The sequence below is a fragment of the Strongylocentrotus purpuratus genome, unplaced genomic scaffold (genome assembly GCF_000002235.5).
Source record: "Strongylocentrotus purpuratus isolate Spur 01 unplaced genomic scaffold, Spur_5.0 spur5_scaffold_11, whole genome shotgun sequence".
In the NCBI taxonomy this organism is placed as follows: Eukaryota; Metazoa; Echinodermata; class Echinoidea; order Camarodonta; family Strongylocentrotidae; genus Strongylocentrotus; species Strongylocentrotus purpuratus.
Window position 1 is genome coordinate 9,641,231 of NW_022145596.1, and position 12,012 is coordinate 9,653,242.

At 38.7% G+C, this 12,012-nt stretch overlaps 1 protein-coding gene across 1 annotated transcript; it reads left to right on the top strand.

Moving 5' to 3' along the window:
- The first annotated feature begins 659 nt into the window (after positions 1–659).
- LOC115922204 (protocadherin Fat 1-like) lies at positions 660–11,322 on the top strand. Its single transcript, XM_030980580.1, has 2 exons — positions 660–791; positions 5,971–11,322. Exon 2 carries the CDS (start codon positions 6,018–6,020, stop codon positions 9,324–9,326), a length of 3,309 nt encoding a protein of 1,102 aa, XP_030836440.1. The 5' UTR covers positions 660–791; positions 5,971–6,017; the 3' UTR covers positions 9,327–11,322.
- The last annotated feature ends 690 nt before the right edge of the window (positions 11,323–12,012 follow it).

The following is a 12,012-nucleotide window of genomic DNA, read 5'->3' on the forward strand; positions in this document are numbered from 1 at the left end:
CGTGTTTCTCCTTTTATTTTCCCTGTTTGGGGTTCGATTAGTAAATCTATCTTCTTTTGTCAGCCTTTTCCCAAGCGACTAGCTTGTATTTCAGCGTTAGCTGAGCTGACAGTGTACTTGACTCTATTATAGGAGCAAGTGGAAAATCGATGACAAGTCTTCTTTTGTTCCAGGTATATGTATATTTTCAATATTGCATAGAACAATCCCGGAGAACAATATAAAAAGTGCGTCAGTACAGCAGTAGATGTCATGAATTTAATTTTTCGGTAAAAGCAAAGGCATACATTCCGAAAGAATGGATGGGAGAGGGCTGACAGCGTAAAACCGATTATGATACCATTTAAAAAAAAGCTGAATGTTAAAAATGGTCAGATAAAAGATTATGAGGAAAGTCAGAGAGATTATTTAAAGTCAACACCAATAATCAAAAAAGTTTTGTGTAGCTTATTATTGCTTTCTGAAAGTTCGGGATTTGGAGCATTCTCATTGGTTCGCAGACAGTGCACACACGAGCGACCAACCAGCGCAGCTCCACTGACGCCACGCTGTGCATGCATAGAGACCGTACCACCAGACCATGTACTATAGACTGTGTATATGTATGGTTATACGCGTTGTACTGTAGCTGTGTGTGTTTGATCCTAGCCTTTGCACATTGATTGCATGCACACTGCATTTGATACCATTGCATTGGCGACGAAAGAGCTAGCGTGATGATGATCGTTTTCTGTGGATTTCTATGAAATTGGAATACATTCACAAATGACAAGAGGAATAGTTTGTAAAAGGTAAGATGATTGTCAAGTTGTAAACATTTTAAAAATGTAATTGAATCATGTCATTTCCCGCTGTAAAAAAACATTTCAAAACAACTGAAGCAACTTATTGGATCGGGACTCCACTGCCTGTGGGACCATCGGCTTCGTCGTGTTTACGTCGCCCACCACGCTGGCGGACAAGATGCGGCATGAAAATACCCACACGACTGCACGTGAAGTTCTGGGGCTACAAATGAAGATGGATCGGATCTATTCCTTTTTACGACATAGCTGATAGCCTGATACAGGAAAGCTCAAATTTAAGATGTAGGATTGTTTCATGTGTGAATGGCTAGATCTCAGCCTTGAAGGCTAGATCTAGGTGATATTATATGAAATACAATTTACCTTCTTCTTTATCTCTGTCATTTTTATTTTTCTAACCTTTCCGAGCAATCCCGTTCACTCGAACAGTTTAAATAATTCACTTATTTTGTTTTATAATAACGTAAGAAAATTTCTGTATAGCAATATTCTGAAGAATTTCTATGTCAAAGTATATGATATATTGTGTATGTAAACTTATTTTGATTCTTTGTACGTTTGTAAAATGTGAGCAAAACAAATTTCCAATATTGAACAATAAATTGAAATAGAATTGAATTGAATTTTATTTCATTATGAAACAAATATAGCTTCTGTGAAGTTCTGTCATTGTCAGTTCTGAAAAATTGGGGATCCAACTGAATTTTAGATTTAAAAATTAAAGATATCAAACCTAATTCACTAAATTTTGACTTTGCAGAGTCTAGCTTTTAATTGATACAACTTAAATGCAGGATGGACTTACTAAACACAAAGTTGACAACTGTTGCTTGACTAGCATTTTTGTGTAAATCATTCAGAGTTGATTAGGTCCAGAATTTGGTAAATGGTAGTGAATATGGGGGCTTAAATTGACAATAAAGATTAAAGAATAACTCGAGTTCTGGTAAAAAAAAAAGAAGAAAATTAGTTTTCACAGAATCAAACGAAACCTACACTGAATGTTCAAGATTACAAATAAATGACATGTGCCAGACAATTTTGAAAGAAAATGTGTACTGGCTGAGTAATGAGCATAGAAAGATAAGGAAATCAAGGTAGTACTAGCCCGACACCATTGTGTAGTCCCATAACCATGTACATAACCATAACCATAACCATAACCATAACCATGTACATCACTATCCAGTTTAAACATACATGTATGTATGAAAGACAAATGTTCACTTGATAAGACTTACGCCCGAAGAGAGATGGAAATGTTTTTAACCCAATGATCGATGAACAGGCATTGCCCTACAAGCATCGATGGATTAAAGTAAAGTAAAGTAAGTAAGTGTACAGTGCTTGTTACTTTACCAAGACTGGGCCAAGTTTCTTATCATTTTGATGACTCCAGAACCTTGCAGTGCACACCAGTACTTACATATTACATGATCAACTTTTTCTGATCCATTCCACACCTTTTCTTTCACAATGCAATCACATTACCATAACTTACCTTTATCTTAACAAAAAAAGGTTCCAGAACATTAATGTAAGGTAATTTATTGTATGATTTGGGCAGGGTGCTTACAAGGTACATGTACATTGTAAATATTCTCGCTATTCATTTGTCAGTGTTTATTTTTAAACTCATTCGTCAAGAATTGAGACTTCAAGTTGAAAGAATCTAAAACCTTGAAAATTTGAAAAGAAACTCAATTTTTAAAATTCAACTAAGGCATTGCTTACTTTATACAAGCATAATAGCAAACACATGCTTTCTTAGCAGTCGGGTAAAATAAACAGACTAACGATTACCATCGAAATACAGACCTAACCCTTAAAAGTTTGAAAGAACTTACTAAAATGTGCTAAAAACAAGTCAAACAATATATTGTTAATATATTATGAAAAAACAACAACATCAACAACATGCTCTTTGTTAAAATAAACAAAGAAACCGATTGAAAACAAATTGTACCTAGAGCAAATGAATGAGTTTCCCTTGCATTGTACATGTACACAACACTGTACATGTACAGTACATGTAGATGTAGATGCCTGAAGACATCACACTGTAAATTGATGACCAAATTGTCAAATCAGAGATACCCAAAGTGTAAGGGAATTGAACATTAAAATATTCTATACATGTACTGTATGTATGTATATATTTGAACTTCTCTAATTTGTATCCGACTTTACCAATAGGTTTCTCAGATTTTTTTGTTTTTACTTGGGCCATCTGTCCATTAGGGGTCAATTTCGCTTTAGCCCCAAACCCTGGGGGCCCAATCTCCATTCTAAAGTCTATAAAGCCCTTCATAATCAAAGTGTCGGATCATTGATGCATGGGCCTATAATGTTGATATCAGGGCCAGAGCATTTCATCAGTGAATGCTTGAGTGGACCAGCCAAGGAAGTGTAGAGATTGGTTAATGATCCCTGTCATGATAGCATTACCAGGTTAAACTCATTAGAATGATGATGACCAATGAATTGCACACTGCCTGCTCCAAATAACATTTACACGTTCCAATGCTATTCTGATGATACATGTAGTTCAAGACTTCAAGTGTACATGTGTGTGCACCATTTGATTTGTTTGAAAGCTTATTAATCATTTGATCATGTACAGTTGTAATGTGTTATGACAGATTATTCTGAAAAAGAAAAAAGAGAAATCTATGCAAATTGCATTTACTGGTATATGGTTTTACTACTTCTTATCTGATCTCTTTTTTTGTTAATGAATGAGGCAATATGGTGGAGAACATGTTAATAAGTTCATATCTTCACAGAACTTTATTGTCCAAAAAAAAATATGTGACCTTTACAGTACATACATCCATGTACAATGTGCATGCCAGCATTTGAATCTACAAAAAAGTAGATTTAACTGCTGCATGGGAGCAGGGGAAGGGTCTGGGAGGGGAAAGAGGGAATTCAGGTAGGAGCAAATTAATTTTCATGGCTACAAACTTACAAAGTTAGTCATTGTTATGTCGTCACAATGTTGTCAAAGAACTTTCATCTTGGATGTTAGAGGGAATTACAGTGAAAGACAAGTTCCTCTTTATAATGAAATGATCTTTTAACATTACAGTTCTGATTAAAGTAGAAAATGTACCACACCTAAACTAGTTAAAAGCTTCAAACTTGTACTTTCTGTAAGGTCTTGTTTATGAATTTACATGCAAGTGTCTTGGAGCAACACTGATTTCTGTCACAAATATTTTTATATTTTCCTAAATCAAAATTTGGAGTCATGTTGGCCGGCCATGCCAGCCACCTCCCCTCCACCATATTACGTCTATGCCTCCACCCACCTACTCTGGTTTTAATTGAGACCTTGTGGGCTGACTGGGCTGAGATGGAACCCTTTACCCCAGCATCAGGAAGTAATCAAACCATTGATGACTTCCTCTCTGGCCTTCCCACTCAGCTGCCTGTGCTCCATTCACACCTTCAAATGTCACCGTATAGCTGTTTGAAAACCATTAGATATACAATAAATATTAATGCTGGACAGTGGACCCCGTATAATGAAATTTGTATTAATTCAAAAGTTGAGCATCATTTTGAAAGATCACTCATAATTCCATGGGTATACAACTGTACATTATGTTATAGTTGTACAAAAACTGTATACCTGGATAGGAAGTATTGTTCAATTTTAAGTTGATATTTTGATTGACCAGCAATGCTTGTGATGAGCATGTACAGTATGCTGATACTGACATAACTTATTTTGGAAGCCTACAATACCTCTCCAAAATTAGTTTCCAGTTTCCCCTTGAGTAAGCTCCTTTTGCTATGTGATGATACAACATATGAATTCTGTATGTACACTGTATGTACAGTAATTTTTCTCTTGTGTGAATGTCCTAGCCCCTATCCCAGTAAAACCTTTCTATGCTCTATTGTTGTCAGTCATCACTGGTTTGATGATGTTTTTATTTCAGAAGTTTTAAAACTGAGATTGATGGAATGCAGCAACAAAATTTAATATACTGTATGAAGCTACAACAACATGTATTTATTGTGCAATGATGTACAGGTACAGTACAGTACATTGTGTAGATGAATTAGATAACAAACAGTATTCAAAGTGTATTATAACTTACAGTATCTTCTGGGAACAAACAAGGTTATTTATCTAAAGATGATAAGAGACACGTTTGAAAAATTCAATTTTTATCATTGATGATATATCCTTCAGTCTCTTTTGGTTTTGTTGTTGAAACTGTCATAATTCTTCATTTCAAATTTGTGAGAGAGAAGACACTGAACACAGTACTTATGTACATGTACATGTATTTTTTTTAGGACTGCTGGTTCTGTAATTGGTCTTATGGTTTATACACGTATGTGTTGTGTTTTATATTGTCTAGATACAGATTCAATCAAAGATCAGTGAGTTTATGCTGGTATAGCATGTACATGCAGATTTGTGCACCTGCAATTTATGTGATTTTTTTTATGTTGAGAGCCAGAAAGGACATTGCCTAAGTTCCGACCTTTCATTTTTAACTTCATGATTTTAAAACAATGCATGAAAACACTGATTTGTACAGTGTATGTACATAATCTACATGTACAGTGTATGTAAATGAATATCAAATGCTGAATTTGGTAGACCATGCATACATGTAGTGCCGGCTGCGTACAAGAAAGCCATAAATGCTACATGTTGTATGTATTGTGAAGGGCAATAACAACCTTCTTGCAGACAGCCACTGATATATCAGAAGCCATAAAAGTTTATTGACCTAGATATCATTTTCATGGTCAATTCGACTTTACAGTTATTGCTCCCTTCGAACGGGTCATTTATTTCCTAATGATTTGGAACAGAATCTGCATTATATGGCAGGATAGTGTGACAAAATTAAACAAATTTTGGCACTTTATCTTGAAATTATACCTCTGTGCTTCAACATCTTTGCATCATAGAAAGGAAATCGCTAATTTTCCAGTAAAGAATTGTTTCAAAATAGAATTTGACCCCTTTCCATAGTAAATGAATATTGACTAATATGAAAGAATTCCAATAGTTATTAGTTACTGTTTCGTATGTACAGTAGCTACAAATGTACCTGTATCAGTGTATGTTTGTTTATATTGTAATCTTTCACTAGTGACTGACACATTTTTTTCTTCTTTCCCGATTTTACAGAGACGGCTAGCTGTGCAGCAGAGCCGAGCTCCACAGTAAGCACCACCATGGCAGGAGTCAGGTGGTGCCTTGGGAGAGGGACGCTGACATTCCTTTTCTTGGTCCTGCAGCTGGGCTGCACCATAGTCTTGGGCCAAGACATCCAGTTCACCCGCTCAATCTACAATGCAACCATCGCAGAAAACTCCCCCATCAGGACATTCATCTCCACCGAACAAAAGATGGGCGTTTACTTGCCAGACCCATCAGCGACTGTGCGATATACCTTGCAGGAAAGCGATGTGAGCGACCTCTTCTCGGCAAGACCAGAGGTTGTTGGTGACTTTGCTTTCTTGAGGATAAGGACAAGACCGTGCAGAAATAAAAGCCAGTGTCCCAATTTGAAAGTGAACAGAGAGGTAAGGCCCGAGTATTATCTCACGGCCATAGCGCAGAGCAGCTCAGGGGGAGTAAGAAGCACATCAACAGCAGAAGTGCACATTGTTGTGCAGGATGTGAATGAGCAACCTCCACTCTTCTTGAGAGGGAACTATGCAGCGACAATCAGTGAGGACTATCCAGTATTCTCTAACATCATTCAAGTGGAGGCCCATGATTCAGACAGTGGCACCAATGGAGAGGTTTATTATAGTTTTCGCCAGCAGACAGATCAGTTTGCAATACACACAACCACCGGTGTAGTGTCCCTGACAAGACCTCTGAACTTTGATCAACAGTCAAGTTACACTCTCACTGTTGTTGCAAAGGACAGAGGTTTCACACCATATGGAGGATTGCCCCTAACCTCACCGGTACAGCTAAGGATCTATGTCCAACAAGTCAACAAGCATAGTCCCGAGATAAGGATTGAGAAGCAACCAACCGTCTCAAGAAACAGTGAGATAGGGACAGTCTTCGCGGTTGTAGGAGTGACAGATGAAGATGGAGGAGTAAATGGAGAGATTGCAGCTTTAGATATCATTGATGGGGACCCAGGTGGGTTCTTCAGAGTTCAGCCCTCACCATCACCCGGTCGCTATCAACTGCAAATTGCTCGTTCTCTACTCTCATCCAGTCTACCCCACGCTTTTAATGTGACTGTAGCTGCTTCAGACAGAGGATTGTCTCCAAAGAGCACTTCTCTTGTGGTGGGTGTTGTCCTTGATGGTGCAATGAATTATGAAGCCTACTTTACCAATGATTTCTTCAACACCACCATCAATGAGCTGATGCCTGTCAACACACCATTCCTATCTGTTGCACCTAGGAGTGCTGTAGGTAACACTGGTTTTTCCTATGTCATCACTGATTCATCACTGCCGTTTTCAATAGGTACTCACACAGGGATGCTGTCAGTTGCCGTTGATCTGGACAGAGAGACAACACCAGAGTATGAATTCACTGTTGCAGTCCGTAATGCCAAGCAGCAAACCATTGCTGATACAAGGGTAGTGGTCATTCTTTCAGATGCAAATGACAACAATCCATCATTTGAAGAAGAAATATACACAGTTGAGGTTGAAGAAAATCGTCCAGCCCATTCCCAAGTCCTTGTCGTCCGAGCAAGTGATCCAGATCTTGGAGAGAATGGTTTCATCTCGTACAGTATCGCAAACCTGAATGCAGTTCCCTTCACCATCGATCACGAAACCGGATCCATCAATACCAGTAAGGTACTTGATTACGAAACGATGAGACACCAATACAGACTTCGTGTGAGGGCATCTGACTGGGGATCTCCCTTTCGCAGAGAAGCAAAAGCTGTAGTCATCGTCAATCTCATCAACCTCAATGACAACAGACCAAAGTTTGAAAAGATCAATTGTGTTGGGGCTATTGCCAAGTCATTTCCAAGTGGGAGAGCTATTGCTTTGATTTCAGCCCTAGACTTTGATGAGAATAGACCAAGATATTGGATTACAAGTGGCAATGTGAATGACCTGTTCAGCATTAACCCTCAATCGGGAAACCTGACTTTGTCTCGTCCTGTAGCAGATTCCGACCCCCTCTTCTATAGTCTGAGAATTGAGGCAAGAGATGGTCCAACCTCTGTCAGTTATATGAGGACCAACATGACAATTACTAACAACGCAAACCCCAGTCCTCAAGCCCATGCAAGAGGTTTGAAAGTGACCTGCCAGGAGACAGATGTTGCAGAAGAGATAGAGGAGTTGTATGGGCAGCTTGAGGCAAGCAATCAAGAGGTTGAACACCTTCCTCCAAATTATGCAGAGTTGTACTCCTCTAATGTGCATGAGCCAGAATTTGAGACTGGCTTTAGGACATCTGTTGAAGTTCCTGAAGATGCTCCTGTTGGCGGCACTGTCCTAACTGTCAATGCTAATGATTTGGATCATGGATTTAACGGGAAACTTCTGTATGCTATTTCAGATGGGAATGACAAGTCCCACTTCCAAATGGACTTTGAAACGGGTGAACTAAAAGTTTTAATGCCTCTGGATCGAGAAACCCAAAGTACGTATGATGTAACAGTAAAGATATCAGACATGGGCAAACCGCAACATACCAGGAAGAGTCCTTTGACAATCACTTTGACGGATGTTAATGACAATGCACCCCAGTTTGACCTGAAGCAATATGATGTAGCAATTCCTGAAGATGCAGAAGTAGGACTAAGCTTCTTAGCAGTTCATGCTTCTGATCGTGATGAGGGTCGAAATCAAGAAGTGCGCTACAGCATCATCAGCGATTCTCCTTCTTTTGACATTGATATCATCACAGGAGAGCTTAGTGTTGCTGGGCCTCTTGATAGAGAGACCAACCCTGTCCATGAAATTCGAGTCCAGGCAACAGACCTCTCAGATTCACCTCTCTCCAGCTCTGTCATCGTCAGAGTATCCCTAGACGACATCAATGACAATCCACCACGATGTCTTCTTCCCGAGTACAAAGTCAAAATTCGTGAAGACCTCCCAACAGGAGCCGCCGTCTTGAGCGTTCAAGCTCATGATCCTGATAACCCACCCAATGGAACTGTCCGTTACAGACTTGATACTTCTGGGTCTTCCAAGTTCAGCATTGACACAGATTATGGCACTCTTCGGCTGGTAGAGATGCTTGACTATGAAGTGACCCAGCTTTATGAGATCGTCGTTGCCATCCGAGATGAAGGAATACCAGCTATGAGCTCAACATGCAGGATAGTCGTTGAGGTTGTGGACGTCAATGAGAACACTCATGCTCCTGTATTCCCGAACTATGTGCTGACTGGATCTGTACATGAAGGACATATCAATGATACCGAAGTGATGACCATATCCGCTGCTGACATGGATATGGGCATAGATGGAGAGGTGTCCTACACAATCCGAGATGGAAGTGGACTTGGAAGGTTCAGCATTGACAGTTCAGGTTAGTTTTGTTGATTTGTAAATTTCTTTTGAATCTTTTTTGTATTTGTTCATAGAACTTGATGAACTTGGCACGTTAAAATGCAACAAATGTGAAAACCATTGCTAAAAGATGGAACACATTTACAATGTCTAGATATGACTTTGTTTAAAGATTGAGAATAATAACTGACATCTACATGTATCTCATGGATGTCATTGTGTGGTTTTTATGAAATGAAGTGAAACGACTGAAGACCACAAAATCGATGATTATGGGTAGATCTAGAATTCTAGGCTAAATTTTAAGGAATCGGTTTTTCCATCCAAACTGCTAGGTGTATGATTAGAGGGCAGTATATTATACTGGAGCCAGTATATATAAAACTGATAATGTTATATTGCACCTAAATTGGTCTCCCGCTAAGATGGGTGAACTTGCAGAAACACCATGGACTGGGATTTATGCCATGATGATGAAGAAAGTGTATTCCATGCAAAGATGATCTCTCAAGCAGCTGTGTGAGTGGTGTAATTTGAGGAGAATGGCATTTTAATTTGATTTTAGGCTATTTCCTGTCGGCAAAATGACAGCTTGGTTTGTCAATGGGCTCATCATTTCTTGGCTCATTAGTGAAGAGGAGAAGCCTGGGATGAAATTGACTGTGTTATTGGGTTCAGATGGACTTCAAAGAGCTGAGTTTACCCAACCTTCAAGAAATGGTTGTGACTTTGGTATGCTCTGGAAAAGAGATGGCATTTAGCAGTTTTCACAGTGTTATGTAAAATGTACTGGTATATTAAAATCCCAAAGACAGATGCTCAAACATGGATTTTATACAATTTCATGAAAGACATCGGTTTACTTCAAGAACAAAAATTGTCCCGACAACCTCATAATACATAATTTTCAGAAACTGCAATTCAGGACAACAGTTCACAGTCCACATGGTTTTTGTTTTCTTCATTATAAAAAATGTTTTTTGTCTTTCTGTTTGCAAAATGTAATGTCATTGCCATTTACTAGCAGTACTCAAGATTATTTTTTAAATGAGCTTTATGTGGGTTGTTGGATGGGATGGGCTGAGAGGAATATGTCATGTTCACTACTACTAGCAATATACTGTTGTAGACTGGTGCCCTGCCTCAGCCTTCAGGTACATTGCATACAGTATCTGTAGTTCATTTTCATGATCAGAATCAGTCCATTTTATGGATCGTCTTCCTTTGATGTGCTGGCAGGTCGGTGTCATGAGATCAATAGATATGTATTGCGATGGATGGCCGACGCTCCTGCCAGGGGCCATACCTTTTCATATGGCTCGTGCAGTGTATATTCTCACAATTTGGGAGGCGAATGCGCACATAAATCAATTGGGATCAACACCGTTTGAACGGTTTCCAGAGTGGGGCGTGAAGTTCAACAGATAAGTAAAGAATAATGAAATATTCATAACATCTGCAGGTCAAGTAGAAACTGGACCGTCGGTAGTGATGGATGAAAGTTTCATGGTTACTCCTTATTTGTCCTCTATGTTTTTCTTTTTAAATCAATAATGTTGTGCTGTAACAATTTTAATACTGTGCAGGATATATAATTGATAGTCTCTTTGAAAGAAAGGGAGAAGATCTGTTTGATAGTTCATTATCTGAATGTTGTACATTTATGTAGCTTTTATAAGAACTACATGTAGCTATGATTATGGTGCATTGTACACTAATTTAATATTGCCTTTGAAATATGGACACCATGGACATTATTTCAGTACTACAATGTAGTTATATTTTCTCTTATAAAAAATTAAATGCTATGGATAGAACAGTATGTCAGATTAATCCTTAATTCTGGGCATTTGCTAACAAATATTGCTGGAATGCCGCATCAGGAAATGTAAAATTCCGCCCAAATCAATGCTTCAGACATAAATCTACATCCTGTAGTGCATAAAACATGAAAACACCACTTGACATTCCAGATGCACCAGTATGTAACCTGGTATACAGGCAGGCATACAAGCATGCCCAATAATTGTGTTTGCATTTGGTATGCGGGCATGCGGCATCTCAATACTGAACTTCATGTGACCGCGGCCCACCAGGCAGGGAGGCAGGGACGGCACGGCAAGGCAAGGCAAGGGAAGACAGGCGGTATAGGAGCACACGGGCGGGATTATAATTACATACACGTCCAATCAATAGGCCATTGTAGGGAGTGTGCAAAGCGGCAGAGTTGCAAGATGAATTCAGAGAAGAATTAATCAATGCATTTAATGAGATGAAAGCAAATTAGTTTTCTGGGTGACTGACCCCAAATCATACTTTCTCATATTTTCATGATTCATGTACCACGTCATTGTTACATATTTAGTCGCCTTTCACTTCCTTTTCTGTTAATGAATTAAAGCTTAGTTGTCTGTGAAAGGACCACGGTGTGGGTCGGATTTGCAATGAGTAGGCCTTATTCTACATGCATGGAGTGCCATGAAAATCATGAAATGTTAACAATTTGTGTTTAGAGTTTACAAATTACAACTCTAGTTCTCTACTTATAACCCAAATTGTGCCCTTTTGATAGCTAACGATTAAATGTGCTCTGAATTTTTATGGCTTTTGCAATGGATGAAAAGCTTTGAAAGCCAAAACAGAACAATTATTATGTATAGAAAATAATTTTGAATCATCCCTCTATTTCCCCCTTCAAAAATTTATATTC